Genomic DNA, 15271 nt, shown 5'->3' with positions numbered 1-15271 from the left:
AAATAAACCTGAATAAAATAGCTCCTATTATTATTCATACACATGTAACATAGACATTCTGAGGACACACCCAACTGCCCCATGCCCTCAAGATGATCGAAAGCCCCATAGTTGTCAACTCCCATCATAAGCTGGGAGGTTAACTTCTAGAGTAACAGTTCTATGTAGCTCTCCCCCTGGGCCCAAGGTAAATTTCCCTGAGAGAGATTTAAAGAACACGCAACAGAAGCTCATCTTTCATCCCTCTGCCCAAGGAACGCTAGGTCTCTCATTCCATTTTAATCCAAACCATACCTTCACCACAATTTCCCCAACTCATAACAGCTGAAAGGAGGTTCCTCCAAGTACCCCTATGAAACAGTTTACTTTAAGTGAGTGGCATTTCACATGATCCTATCTCATCCTCCCTCAGTTGATCCCAAGCACAACGTTCCTTCTTTCCCTAAGAAGTCCGGCTCCCTAATTCCTACTCCTCAGCCCTGACCTCTGAACATCAGTGGAATCTCCAAGCTGACCTTGCACATGCCTCAGAGAACTGGCAATCTATGTCTACGAATCCCTCAGAAACATTTCCCTAAGGTTCAGCTGGGCAAGGTTTTCACAGGGTCATTGCAAAGAACAATCCAGCAGGCGTCCACGGATCATGTGAAACCACCCCTATTAATTTCTGAATGATGACACTGACAAGTGAAGCAGGAAGTGAAGATACTTTATAGGAACTGTGTGTTTCTGAGTATTTCTTTACCTAATCTTGTTGAAGTTAACTTGAGAATTTCTACCAAATGTATAGCTAAAACAGAGATCACCTCTTTAAATACGGTATCTCAAAGACTCTAAGAATTATATATTTTTCAGTCTGTCATAAGTACAGACCCATGAGAGAATCTCCTCATATCTTTCAAAAACTTGACATTACTTCTCTAAAGTTTTGAATCACTGGATTCACTTAGCATGATATACCAGACGTATGGGATTGCTACTTGGATTTCCAAAAATATATATGGAGGGACTTCCCTGGTGATCCAGTGGTTAAGAATCTGCCTTCCAGTGCAGGGGACATGGGTTCGATCCCTGGTCGGGGAACTAAGATCCCACATACCACAGGGCAACTAAGCGCACGTGCTGCAACTATTGAGCACACGAGCCACAACTAGAGAGCCTGTGTGCCGCAGCTACAGAGCCCACACACTCTGGAGCCCACTCGCCACAACTAGAGAGAAGCCCGCACACCTCAACTACTGAGCCAGCGCACCACAACAAAGGTCCCGTGTGCCGCAACTAAGACCCGACACAGCCCAAAATAAAATAAATAAATGAATAAATAAATTTTAAAAACAAAAAAAACAAAAATATATACAGATAAAAATAAAATACATCAGAATTCAACTGTTAACTGTTAAGATCTATTAAAATGGTTTTAATTATGCTAGGTAAGGTTTACAAAATTAGGCTAATAGGTATTACCTTTTCTGTCGAAAAATTCAATCAGTGCTGAACTCTCGTCAGGAAAACATTCAATGCTGGCCACTCTTCCCCCTCCGTTACGAGGATTTTCAAATAAACATTTCAAATCATGGTCATCAACACCAGGTGGCAGGTTTTCAACTCGCACTGTTTTTGTCACTTCCAGAAGTCTTGCAGAAAGCTGAAGTTCTTTCACTGAATGGTGCTTGACACATTCATCAACAAATTTCAGGGCATCTACAAACCATAATCAATTAATCAATCAATCAAAAGTTATGATTATATCTTTATATTATATAGAAGAAACTGAATATTAATTGAGATAAAGGAGGGAGGCTAAGCACTCAATTTTTAAATGCAAGATTTTAATTCCCACATGAGAATCTACGTGCCTAAAGCTTCCAGTCTCTGAACAGCAATGCACATAGAAATGTGTTACCTGGATTGCTGACACTGAGTCGTGCGCCTGCCTCTAGTCACAGCCCCTTCCACCCCTCCTTGACATCACCACCTGAATGCACGCTCTACAATACAAATCTCCTCATTTCACTCCTTCCTGAGCTCCCCATTACCTGCAGGCATGAGTTCAAGCTCCTTGGCTAGGCTTACAATGCCCTTGGCTATCTGACTTCAAACTAATTTCTAAATGTCACCTCTTGTTATTACCGACCATTCATTTTATTTTCCACACTGCCACAAAACCCAGTGATTATTTTGAAAACTACATTCTCTTTTGCCTCTGTATATACAATTTCCTCTGTCTAAAGCGCCCTTCTCCAATTTTTTTACCCTGGTCCTGTTCCTCCTTCCAGACTCAGCCCAATTATCTCTTTCAAATTAATAAATATTGACGGTGAGCCCATGATGTAACAGGCTCCAGGCTAGGATCTGGGGATAGAGGGGATGGATATAACAGCTCCTTGAAAGTTCACCATCCAGGAGGGAGGAAGTCTTGAAAGCAAACAAATGGCCTATTTGGGGATCAAATGAGGTGGGAAGATTAATACTGGGAATCAGACAAGGATTCCCAGAGTAAGTAGTCACTGATCTGAGTTTTGAAGGATGAAGAAGAGTTTACCGGGTATTTAAGGGGAGGAAACATTTCAGGCAGAGGGACCAGCAGGGGTGTGTAGCAACACAGCATATCTGAGACCTGATAGCCTGGTACTGCTGGAGTATAAACTTCAAAGAAATACCAAGCCACCATTCTTGTGTCCTCTTTCCTCCCATTCCCCACAGCCTGCTGTTCACAGATGAGGGAAGCAGCTTCTCCTCTTGCATCTTCATTGTTCACTTATGAATGGATTTCCTCCCTGCTCCACACAAGTTCCTCAAGAGCAGGAACCAAAAAATTCATCTATGTACCTACAGCAAGACAAGTACCTGGCACGTAGTAGGTATCAAGATTTTTGATCAATGAACAAAAGCAAGTCAACTTAGTTTTACCTTTATAAGAAATAATCATAAATTTGAAGTAATAATAGCTCCCTTTATTGAGTCCTTATCATGTCTCAGGTACTACGTTAAGAGCTTTTCAAACACCATCTTATTTGATCCTCACAGAAACTCTATTAGGTAAGTATTATTGTCCCCATTTTATAGATGAGGAAAGTAAAGCACACAGAGGGTAGTAACGTGGTCAACCTCAGATAATTAGTTAAATGGTGGAACTAGAATTTTGACTTCATGACCTGTGCTGGTTGATTAAGATCAACCATTCCACTGCCATGGCCATGGAATAGTGAGGGCTTGGAATTGGAAAATTTCCTTGACTTCCAGAGATGGCTCTTCCAATCTCAGAAACTGTCCACAGACTCCTCATACAGACCTTAAAGAGCACTCACTTTCTGCGTCACATGCACTTACTCATCCCTGCATATGTGACAACCATGAAAGTATTTCTGTAAAATGTTACAAAAAACCCAAACGAACTTTTTAGCCAACCCCACTAAGGAAATATATGGTAAAGGGGTAAGAGAACAAGCTCTGTAGAGGTAGGCTGCTTCAGTTCAAATCCAGTTCTTCCAGTTATTAGCATCTCTGTCTCCGATTATCATCTCTGTGTCTCTGTCTCCTCAACTGTTAGATGAGGAATAATAATAATCTCAAAAGGTTGTTGAAAGGAACAAATAAATTAATACATGGAACAAACTTAGCATAGTACTTGACTTATAGTAACACTATATGAGTATTTGCTGTTATTATTACTCTCCAATAAGTCCAGTTTAGTAACACAGATCAATATTTACTCGTCCCAATGAGATAACACATGGGAAAACATTGAGTCCTTTGCTTGGAATCTCTTTAATAACCTGACTTTAGATTTCTGTTTCAGTGTGTTCTTTCTGTCTGTCTGTCTGTCTCTCTCTCTCACACACACACAAACTCATACAATAAAGTTTGACTTATTAAACATACCAGAGGGACTTCCCTGGTGGTGCAGTGGTTAAGAGTCTGCCTGCCAATGCAGGGGACACGGGTTCGAGCCCTGGTCTGGGACGATCCCACATGCGGCGGAGCAACTAAGCCCGTACACCACAACTACTGAGCCTGCACTCTAGAGACTGCAAGCCACAACTACCGAGCCCTGTGCCACAACTACTGAAGCCTGCGCGCCTAGAGCCCATGCTCTGCAATGAGAAGCCACCACAATGAGAAGACCGCGCACAGCAACAAAGAGTAGCCCCCGCTCGCTGCAGCTAGAGAAATCCTGCGCACAGCAACAAAGACCCAACGCAGCCAAATATAAATAAATAAAATGAATAAACTTATTAAAAAAAATCAGAATTTGGTTTCAGAATGAATTTGCTTCTCTTTCAAAATAAGAAAGCATCTGTATTAACTTGGAGTCCTCTCTTACTAGCTATTAGAAAGAGTGAAGCTTTCAGAAACGTTCCATAATCTAGGTGTCCCAAATCCCAAAGTGTAGTGCAAAGTAGGCTGACAAATGGAGCATCCTTTGATCTTACCAGTATATTTTTGAAAGGTAACTACAGCAACATTAAAATCTTGTATTAATTCCACTTCAAAGTCATCATTGGTCAGGCCACTTATGTTCTCCACTAAGAAGATTAGCATCGTATCAGTCACATTTGCCTTCAGATTTTCAAATGCAACCAAAGAGGAAATATTTTCACATTCTTTTGGGGCGTCTTCCTTTTTTTCTGATCTTCTGTTGAAAGAGATATTTGCATCTAGTTCTTCTGATGCATCTGATTTTAGGGAGACAAAAAGGGTACAAGATGTTATATTTATCTACCATGTTCTTAGCAAAGTAAATTATCATAAGCTAATTACACTGCCCTGTTCCCTTCCTGGTCTCTTGGCTAACTCAAATAAAACATATCTTAGGGGACTTCCCTGGTGATCCAGTGATTAAGAATCCCCCTTCCAATGCAGGGGACATGGGTTCGATCCCTGGGCAGGGAAATAAGATCCCACATGCCGCAGGGGCCGCAACTAGAGTGAAGACCCAACGCAGCCAAATAAAAAAATATATTTTTTTAAAAAAACAGATCTTAGAGGACTTTTAGCTTAATATAATTAAAATAAAAAATAGTACTTAATTGTCTATTAATATGATGATGATTATGTTCAATTTTATTACACTCTTTTCTGCCTTGTTTCTCTAAGGAACCTGCCTTGTTTTTCATAGCACTTGACATATATTTCTATCACAGCACCAAATTACAGTTATTGAACCAAGCTACTCCAAAGCAAGGGACATATTTATTCATCTTTGTACGGATGGCATATGGTATATAGTTGAGGCTCAATAAATGTTTGAATTGGATAATTACTGCTTAGGTCACTGGAGAAGAGCAAGACTATCCCATGCCCATATTTGGGCATCACCTAACACATTATGCTCTGAAAAGCAATAATTTCCTATCACTGGAGAGAAAAAGGACTTACAGTGAATGACTAAGGAATGCACATGGAAGATAAAATGGCCCAGAGAATTATGGGTATACCTCAAACTTACAGAATAGCAACCACCCAAGCCAGCTTGTTCTGCTTCATCGTTGGCCATAAGTGAGTTACATATACAGTTGACCCTTGAACAACACGGGGAATAGGAGCATCAACCCCCTGCACGGCCAAGTAACTGCGTGTAACTTTGACTTCTCAAAACCTTAACTACTAATAACCCACTGTTGACCGGAAGCCTTACTGGTAACATGAACAGTACAGTCGATTAACACATATTTTGTATGTTATATGTACATCTACATATATTTTATGCATTCATGACATAGCTAATTTTTTCTTAATTTGTTCAATATTTCTATGCTATGCAGTTCATCTGTGAGTTTTTTCAAATTTCCAGAAATTTTTCAAATACATTTATTGAAAAAAATCCACGTATAAGTGGAGCCACGCAGTTCAAACCCGTGTTGTTCAAGGGTTAACTGTATACAGGAGGTCAGTCTCACTCTATGATTGTGCAATGAAGCATAATGAGTATGTTATGATCTTTAGACATTCTGTGAGCAACTATTCAATTAGCACCCTTATGTTCAAGGCACTGGTTGTGTGGAGCTGGGTGCATACAAAAAATGCTAGAAAAGGAAATTACCAGTTTTCTAATGGATGTATACAAAAATAAATAAATAAATAAATAAGAAATGGAACTGACATTTGTAAATGTTTTATCATGGCAGAGTAAAATGCTATGTGCTCACCAAATCCATTTTGTTTTCTTCCTAGGCAACATTTCCCAGACTTCCTACAGTTGAGTTCCTACAGTAAAGCTCATGTGGCTAATGGAATATGGGTAGATCTGGTGAATTCCATTTTCCAGAGCTGGCCAATCAAATCTCCTTTACGTGAATCTCCTTCTCCCTTGCAGTGACCTTGGAGGCCACATATCACAGATAACGGTGTCAAAAAGATGGAAGGAGCCTGGATTCCTGAATAATTGTGTGAAGCAGTCTAGACTCCCCCCACCACCCTAGCTGCCGACTACACTGAACTGTGATCTGGGGGGCTTGTTTGTTACAGCAGTTAGATGACCCTGACAAAAACTCCTGTTACGTGCTGGATGCGACACCACACAAATACACACTCATGCCAAATAAAAAATAGCTTAAGGATTCGATAACAACATAAATTAGCATTCAGTGAGAGAGGCATGACAAACCGGAACGACTACCGGAGTCGGGGTGAGCTATATGAGCTCGACCCTTGACTCTGCCACTCTTTAGCCACGTGACCTTGGGCACATCTCTTAATTACAAAATGAGATGATTGGACTTAAGTGAATGGAAAGAGCCTTTCCACCAATATAGTTTATAACCCCATGACTATGAGAAGCTTCATCACAAGAGTGGCTTGGTTGACTGCCAAATAAAGTCAACTTGATTGTGTCAACAATCAAGCCAAGAGTCCAAACCAGGGAGATGAAGGAACTGGGCTGGCCTGGAGTGGCTTCAGAGAAGAGGAAGAACCTGAGTAGATCCTGAAGACTATCCTAGAATTTAGGTAGAGAAAAGTGGAGTAGAATGTATTGTGAGCAACAGAAGTATAGGCAGAGTGCCGAGACTGCACCAAAACCATTTAGGAAATGGTGGCAATTTGACAAATGAAGCTTAAGGAGCACTTGTGCAGAGGTGTAAGAAACGAGGCCATGTATAAGTGATATCATATGGTATTTGTCTTTCTATGTGGAATCTAAAATACGACACAAATGAATGCATCTACAAAACAGAAACAGACTCACAGACATAGAGAACAGATTGGTGGTTGGCAAGGGGGAGGAGGGGTAAGGGAAGGAAGGATTGGGAGTTTGGGATTAGCAGATGCAAACTATTATATATAGGGTGGATAAACAACAAGGTCCTACTGTATAGCTACTAGGTTGCTGGCTGTTTCCTACAGCAGATGGGACGAGAAGAGCTGCCGCTGGTCTGGAGAGCTACACCACATCCTGCACCCAGCGCTCAGAAAGCAACACTAACTGACTTAGCCACACACAGCACCCACTGTCACATCATGTCCTTGCTTCACAATGGCTGGATGGGCACAGGTAGACTCTGAAGGTCAGTTCATCCACCTCCCGGGTACCTCTTTATCCTCCCATCAATTGCAAGGTGTCTCCCAGCCCCCACAGAGAGAGCTGTTCCCATCCTTCTGACCTGAACCCTTAGGGCTCAAGAGGCAACCCTTGCACAACTGGCTAGGAGGATGGAGATGATGCAGCCCAAAGCATCTCTCAGCTAACAAACCCTGCCTTGTGAAGTCAAGAAGAGAAGGATGACCTCCACAACACATAATGTTTAATATTGAAAGCAAAACTGCCTGGTGGATGAAAAGTTACCTGATTCTTTGACACGTTCTTTGGTCTTGGATTCCTGAAACCCAAACAATAAAGTAGCATTAATAAATTACTAATAATCTCTTTACATTAAGAAAGTGTCCCTAGGACCAGACTGGAGATGTAGGGTCTACAGAAATTATAACTAAAAGCACAGGCAATGATGCTGTTTAATATACAGCACACAAATCACCTGTAAAAACGAGTCACAAATAAAAGAAACCCCAAAGGAGCACCAAGTGTCTGAGGTAAGACCTAAGTCAGAGAACTAATTTAGCTCATGTTCTTTTTCCCATTTAACATCTATTGAGTGTGTACTATTAACAAGCACTAGGCCATGTGCTTTCCTAAGGCTGTCTCATTTAATCCTCACAACAACCCAATAATCCAAAGAGGTCAGTACTATTACTATCCCATTTTACACTTGAGGAAATACTTAGTACATTACAGTATAGATCGCTGGCCCCTCTAAACCATGTGAAAATGAAACCAATATAGCAAGTACCTGGGACAAACAGACCCAAGATTTTACATCTCAAACCACCATTATGGTAACCCCCCAATCTTGAATTTTCAAAAGCGTCAAAAATCAAACAAAAAGTGCTTCTTCTTCCATTATTTCATACCTACCCTATCACCACTCTCACTCCCTCCACATCTGTAAGTTGCTTTCCTCACCCCAGTTTGAGTTGTACTTCTCATTCCACTGTATTTCCTCATCGTGGTTCCCATCCCACACACCTTGGGAGAACACCCTACTTCCCTTGTAATCACCCCTTTCCTTACCATTGTTGGAATTTTCCCCTCCTGGACTTCATCCATGGCTCTGGGCAACTGGACAGTTAACTTGAATGTTCCTTTTCCTGGCCATACTAACTCGTGGTTCTCTCTCGCCAGAACTTGCTGCCGAACTGAAATTTTTTAAAAAAAAGCAACTGTTAAAGCAATCTTTGTTCACAAAATTATTCTGTGATTTCTGTAGGCTTCATCATCATCAGTCAACGGCTTGGTCAGTTTCTCAAGAGAGGCTATGTGTGGTGAAAAGGGGGAAGTTTAGCAAGCAGACACAGATTTGAATTCTATCTTTAAACTTACTTTTTTAACCCTGAGCATGTTCCTTAATAAGCCTTATTTACAAAATCTCAGTCTTCTTGTCTATTAATTAATGAAGACTGTCTTGTGTGGCTGTTACATGGATTAGACTCAAGAAACATTATAAAGAGCTTAGTACAGTATGTGATGCCCAGTAGGCACTCAGAAAGGTAGCATTATTTATTCTACAGTGAAAGGAAATAATTAAAGCATCCCTCACTGTGAGCCAGGGATGCTAGGACATGACATTATGAAAGCCATGTTTTAGGAAAGTGACTCAGGTGAACATAAGCAGAATAGCGAGGAGCCTCATTAAAAAGGTATTTCAATCAATTCTTCAACCTGTGATGATAAGATGGGAGAGATTCTTACCAAAAAAAAAAAAATTAAAACATTTGGCAGCTGGGCTGTAGTGGAAGAAAAAAATGAACAGTGGACATGAGTCCAAAGACCTGGATTCAAATTCCAACTCTGCCACCAACTAGCTGTGTCATTGAGAAAATATCTTAACTTCTTGTGTCTCAGTTTCCATACTTGAAGCAGTGTCTGTGAATGAATTTTGTGACACCCATAAGAGCTGTGTAACTGTAAGTTATTGTACAATTATAAGAAGGAGCAGTCAGAGAGAGAAAAGGAAAATCGGTGTATCTGAGACAGTGGAGAACAGGGAATGAGTGAGTTTACAGGAGGAGGCCTGGCCAACTTAGTCAGGCGGTACAAAGAGGTCAGGGCGAAGGAGAACCCTGGAGAGTGCCCTGCATTCACAGGTGTGGCTCTGCTATGGATGTTGGGCTACTATGTTGTATTCTGATATGGTTGCCTGCTGAGGCTGAAGATACGGGTAGAATCTTTCATCAAAAGGGACTTGAGGCCTTCCCTGGTGGCGCAGTGGTTGGGAGTCCACCTGCTGATGCAGGGGACACGGGTTCGTGCCCCGGTCCGGGAAGATCCCACATGCTGTGGAGCCGCTGGGCCCGTAAGCCATGGCTGAGCCTGCACGTCCGGAGCCTGTGCTCCGCAGTGGGAGAGTCCACAACAGTGAGAGGCCCGCGTACCACAAAAAAAAAAAAAAAAAGAGGGACTTGAATAGCTTTCCCACCTCAACCATCCATGAAGAGGATGAGGGAGGTAATGACTTAATTGGTTGCCACCTCAAAAACAGGCCTCAAAAACAGTATGAGAAGGAATGCCAGACTCTAATTTCATTCTTTGTGAGCAGGGTGGGTGTTTTTGCATGGACTCCTGATAAGCTGTCCTAAACTGGAGTGAGGACTAAGGACTGGATAGGACCCCTGAGCCCAGAGAGCAGGCTAAGTTTTATAAGCCAAGCTATCTAGAGTCATGGACCTCTGTGTTACATTCCTTTTATTATTCCCTATACTTTGGTAGAGTCCTGTCCAGGTATCTACATGTGCCAGCGTGTTCTGAGATTGTGTGTAATATGTATGGGCACAACTATTTTAAGAGAGCAAGTGGTAGCAGTAACAGCAAGTGATCCGCAACAAGGAGAAAGTGAATCTGGGAGGAAGAAGAGCTGAAATGCTGCCATCTAAACACCCTTACCCATGTGGACAGGCTCTCTTCTGCACCAATCTCAGACCATCCATATTTAATTTAAGGAGAAGCTAACAATAATCAGGAGCAAAATTATGACCAGAAAAGATGATAAATGTACACATCTGAAACAGGATTTAAAATCTTTTTTTATATAAATTTTTTTTTATTTTATTTATTTTTGGCTGAGTTGGGTCTTCGTTGCTGCACGCGGGCTTTCTCTAGTTGCAGCAAGCGGGAGCTACTCTTCGTTGAGGTGCGCACGTTTCTCATTGCGGTGGCTTCTCTTGTTGCGGAGCATGGGCTCTAGGCGCGCGGGCTTCAGTAGTTGTGGATCGCAGGCTCCAGAGCTCAGGCTCCGTAGTTGTGGCGCACGGGCTTAGTTGCTCCGCGGCATGTGGGATCTACCCGGACCAGGGCTTGAACCCGTGTCCCCTGCATTGGCAGGCAGATTCTTAACCACTGCGCCACCAGGGAAGCCAGGGATTTAAAATCTGACAAGGCAATTTACACTCGACTTTTCGGAAATTCAGCCAATTATACAGAAGTACACAGCTTCCAAGTAGTTTCTGTTTGCTATCCACTCATTTCTACAGAGGAGTGCTTTGGGGCTCATTCTTATTATGTGAATGATAAGAATCAAGTTGTGTTACACTATAGGCCTGCACCTATTGTGGCCACTTCCTTCCCTGGAGGGCAGAGGGTGTTCCTGTGGAAGAAGACCTTTGCCCGAGGGACAGTGCTGGGGTAGGTAATATGATGTTAGCAAACTCCTGACCACTTGCTTCTGAGAAAGCCATTCCTCTGGGAGGAAACCAAAAATGAACAGGGACTTTCCACGCCTAAGAACTTTGACCATACAAAGAGCTGCACTAAGCTGTGAGTGTGGCTGGGTGGGTACTACTGCAAGAAGGGCATTAGAGCAGTCTAGAGGTGGGTGAAGGGAGAAAGCAGGCTGGGAGATGGGAAGGAAGAAACCTCGCAGGGAGACTGAAATCACTTCTGCTTTGAGGACTAGAACAGAATAATGTTATCACCACACAATTATATTTTTGCTGTTTGTATTTTTACGAGGTTTGTATTTTCTACAATTATTTCCCTTTTTGTTCATTCAGGGTCATCAACAAACAACAGGGATTCTCAGACTTTAGCGAATCAGTGTCACCTGGGGTGCGGTTAAACATGCAGATTCCCACCCACCCCACACTCAGGGTACCTGAGTCTCTAGGACAGAGCTGGGGATGTGCCTGTTTAACCTGTTGTGATTTGGATGCAGGGGGTCTGTTGCCGCAATGTGAGGACTACTCTTGAGGATAATGGGATTTTAAAGAAGAAAGAAGTGTCCCTAAGGGCCAGGTCCATGGTGATGTTGATAATCGGAATCAAAATGGTAAAATCCTTTGAGGAAAAGTGAAGCCCCGGGGAAATGGCTTACATTGCACAGATGCCCTTTTGAGCATTGCTTGGTGAAATTAACCCTTGGAAAACTTTTTGACATTGTTCTAAGGGCTCTGAGCCAGGCAGGTCTCCTGACCCCTGCCCACCTCGCTTCCTTCACACGGGTCTGTGCACCCCTCTCTTCTCTGGGTTTCATTCTTTCCTTTCTGCATCCCTGCCCTAGAGCATTCCAATTGCTCTGATGGCCTCATAAGCCTCCTTGCTTCTCCTCTGACCCAAATGCTTCTCCAAATCCAGCAACAGGAAGGCAGGGTCAGTGGTTGTCCACATCCTTGCCTTTGAGATCCTGATGGAAAAAACTGTGCACTGGGAGAAGAGCAGGTCATGTGCTTCCCAGTGCAGACCTGGTAGGTGTCTCGAGCAAGCAGATAACTGGTGGGTACTTGTCCTCCCGCTTCCCTAATAGCAACAGCATGAGGAGAGGTTAACTCAGCTGCTCAATTGCCTATGGGGAGGGAACTTCCCCCTCAAAGTTCAAAACTCCTAACCCTCAATCAACTCAGAATGCCACCCCTGCTCCCAGCCTGAGGACCACCCTGAAACCAACTGGAGAGGTTCCAGCAGACCCTCGACGAAGATATGGTGCACTGATCAACAGTACCTGCCTTTCCCCTCCAATAAGTCTCTATATTTACATGCAGACAATGAGATTCTAGGCAGTGCTTCTGCCCTTCTCCCAAGTGATCCCAGAATCACTGGGAATCTCCACCATGGGGAAATCCCTGTGACTCCTCACATTGCTTAGCTCCCTCCATCCTTCCCCATCTAAAAAATAAGAGAAAGCACAGGGGCTCTCCCTCTCTCTCTCTCCCAAGCGGAGCATCCTGTAGAATCAGTTACCAAATCCACACGGTACGCAAACATGCATCTTCCATCCCCATGCTGACTTTCCTTGTTCAAGGGCTCACTGGTCCTCACTTGGACATTGCATGACACTCTTCAAAGGTCTGATGTCCATGGTCTCTCCCAACAGAAATCACTGTACTTATCTGCAACCAAACTTATCTCCCAAAAGTATATTTGGACATGGCTCTCCCCTGCCTACCTGTGGGGGAAAGTTCATACTCCTTAGCACGTCATGCAAGGTCCTCTTTTATCTCAACCCAATATTCTATTAGCCTTAATTTCCACCCCACTTCTTTTTAAAAAGGAAGTTTAATAAAAGAAGGCCTAAGATTTTTTAAAATACAAGCACCCCCTTTGTAATCTTATAAAATTTCCCAGATCCCACCTGTTCTTTTTAGAGCCAGTCTCCAGACCTCGCTTGTGCACAGAGATAAGGAAAGGGCTCATTCCTCAAACCAAAGCTGCCCAAGGGCGCCCAGCACTTCCCTGGAGATGCCTTTGCTCTCCCGTCCCCAGCACTGCAGCCAGCTCCCATCTGAAGAGCCCTCCCCAGTATCTCGCCTATCAAGAACAGAATTCACCCTCAGGAGTCAGTTTAGATGTGACTTTCCTGGAAACCTTCTCTTCCCTTCAAATTGTGTTCCCATAAAACCTCTTGAGTTCCAGAACTGCGGCTTTCATAGGAAGAAGACAAAAATTGCAATGGCATTGCAGCTCTGCCCCTAACACACGATGCCACTACACGATGTAGCCTCGTAAAATGAGGTGGGTGCACCAGCTCTCAGGCAGCTCCCTTCAGTCACACGGTGCTAAATGTTTATTTAAACCAACTGGGAGGTCTGCCACCAGCTCCGGGAGCGCCTGGAAGCGCCGCGCACGCAGCGTCCCCGACGTGCCTTGTCTATTCTGCGCGCCCCACGCTCTTTCCTACACCTGCTGCCGGAGCTGGACGAAATCTCCCGCCGCGCGCCCCAGCCCCAGGTTTCCCTGGAAGGAGAGCCCCCGCTGTCCCCTCTCCCCCGCACCCCTTGTCCCCCTCACCGTCGTCGGGGTAGAAGAGCACAAGGAAACGAGGCGGGCTCCCCGGCGCCTGGCGGACCTCACACTCCCCGCCTCCTGATCTCTTCTGGCTCTGGAAGTACATCTGCAATTTGGTGCTCAAGTTCTTCGGCGGGTGGGGACCCCAGGACCCTTCGACCAGCAGCGGGAAGGAGCCGGGCGCAGCCATCCTCCCCTCCGCTGGTCTGGCTCCGACTGCACGCCCCTCCCAGATCCCGGTAGTTAAACATCTTTCGCTTTTGTTTCCCAGAACACTCCTCCCACCCTTAGTTCCTGCTTTTGGAACTTCCCCAGCTGCCCCAAGCTGGGACTAGAAACCGCTGTCCTCTCGGCGCCTCCTCCCCGATTCTTCACCTTCATCTCTGGACCACGGCAGAAGGTGGTATCGCCTTCGTGGCCTCCCTGCATCTGTATAGGCGGGACCCTAAGCTCAGGGCACTCTCTGCCACTCACCCAAGCCACAGGTGAAATCAGCAGCTCTGGTCACTGGACGTTGCGGAAACACGAAGAAAGCTTAATTTTTGCCGCAGGCCGCCATTTTACAAACTCTGATTCTTTAGAATGTCTGGGGCCCATTTTCAGACTTCTTTCGACAGTCACCTAATTATCAGAATTTTACCTTGCTTCCCTCCTGACCTGTTAATATTCTGTGTCTAGAGATGTGGGGGAGACAGTACATTCACAGCTGTCTTTTTATGGAATACTGGCTAGGTGCCACGCACGCTGAATGGATTCAACCAACAGACACCGTCTGTGCCCTCCCTGCGCTCATGAAGCCGTGGGGATGCAGAGCAGTTAGGACACAGTGGAATAAGTGCTTTTGGAAGGAATATGCAGGTGTTCCTGGAACAAATTAGGAGGGGCTCCTAGCCCAGGTGTGGGAGCTCAGGGAGGGTTTATGGGGAGGCAACATGGAACCTGAAGCCAAGGGTGATTGGAGATAACCTTGGCGGGTGGGGAAGAGGGGAGTTCCGTGTGATTTACTTGTATGGGATCCCTTGAGCTGCTGGGCGGTAGCCAGAATAGAGGCAGGAGGCCAGCCAAGTGGCTACTGTAGTGTCGCAGGGGAGAGATGAGGGTGACTGAGACCAGGGTACTGATCTAGGAGGACAGAGAAGGGGTGGGGTTCCGAATTGATATTGGACTTGCGGAAGGATGTGGAAAGCGAGAGCAGACACTCAAGCGTGATTCCATGGTCATCCATGCATGGCCCGAGCAGCTGGCTAGATAAAAGTGGCATCTACCCGATGGGAGCACTAAAGTGGGAGAGACGCTAGGAATGTGTGTATCCTTGACCATAGTAAGGGAATGTTTCAAGTGAGAAGGAGGGATCATCATTCAAATCAAATACAACCAATACATCAGGTGAGAGAAATGTCTCTTGGACTCAGAGGACCTGGCAAGCGCTGTCTTCTGGTGAGGAGGGAGTAGAGGGCGGTGTACAGAGATCTGAAAGGAAGGGAAGGGAGGCAGCAAGCGCTG

The 15271-nt window shown here is 44.5% G+C and overlaps 1 protein-coding gene across 2 annotated transcripts in view; it reads right to left on the bottom strand.

The window, feature by feature from the left end:
• PARP14 (poly(ADP-ribose) polymerase family member 14) overlaps positions 1-13966 on the bottom strand; it is a 49417-nt gene extending 35451 nt beyond the window's left edge. For both annotated transcript variants that reach the window (XM_082839713.1, XM_082839714.1), the window contains exons 1-5: positions 13772-13966; positions 8567-8691; positions 7784-7817; positions 4434-4676; positions 1465-1701 (exon numbers count right to left, since the gene is read on the bottom strand). In XM_082839713.1, coding sequence (XP_082695839.1) covers positions 1465-1701; positions 4434-4676; positions 7784-7817; positions 8567-8691; positions 13772-13958 — 826 coding nt within the window. In that variant the 5' untranslated portion in view covers positions 13959-13966. The remainder of the gene's footprint in view (positions 1-1464; positions 1702-4433; positions 4677-7783; positions 7818-8566; positions 8692-13771) is intronic.
• Positions 13967-15271: the final 1305 nt, after the last annotated feature.

Source organism: Leucopleurus acutus (assembly GCF_964270905.1).
Source record: "Leucopleurus acutus genome assembly, chromosome: 5".
Taxonomy (NCBI): Eukaryota; Metazoa; Chordata; class Mammalia; order Artiodactyla; family Delphinidae; genus Leucopleurus; species Leucopleurus acutus.
The sequence above is the reverse complement of the archived record's forward strand: the minus strand, read 5'-3'. Positions and strand labels throughout refer to the sequence as shown.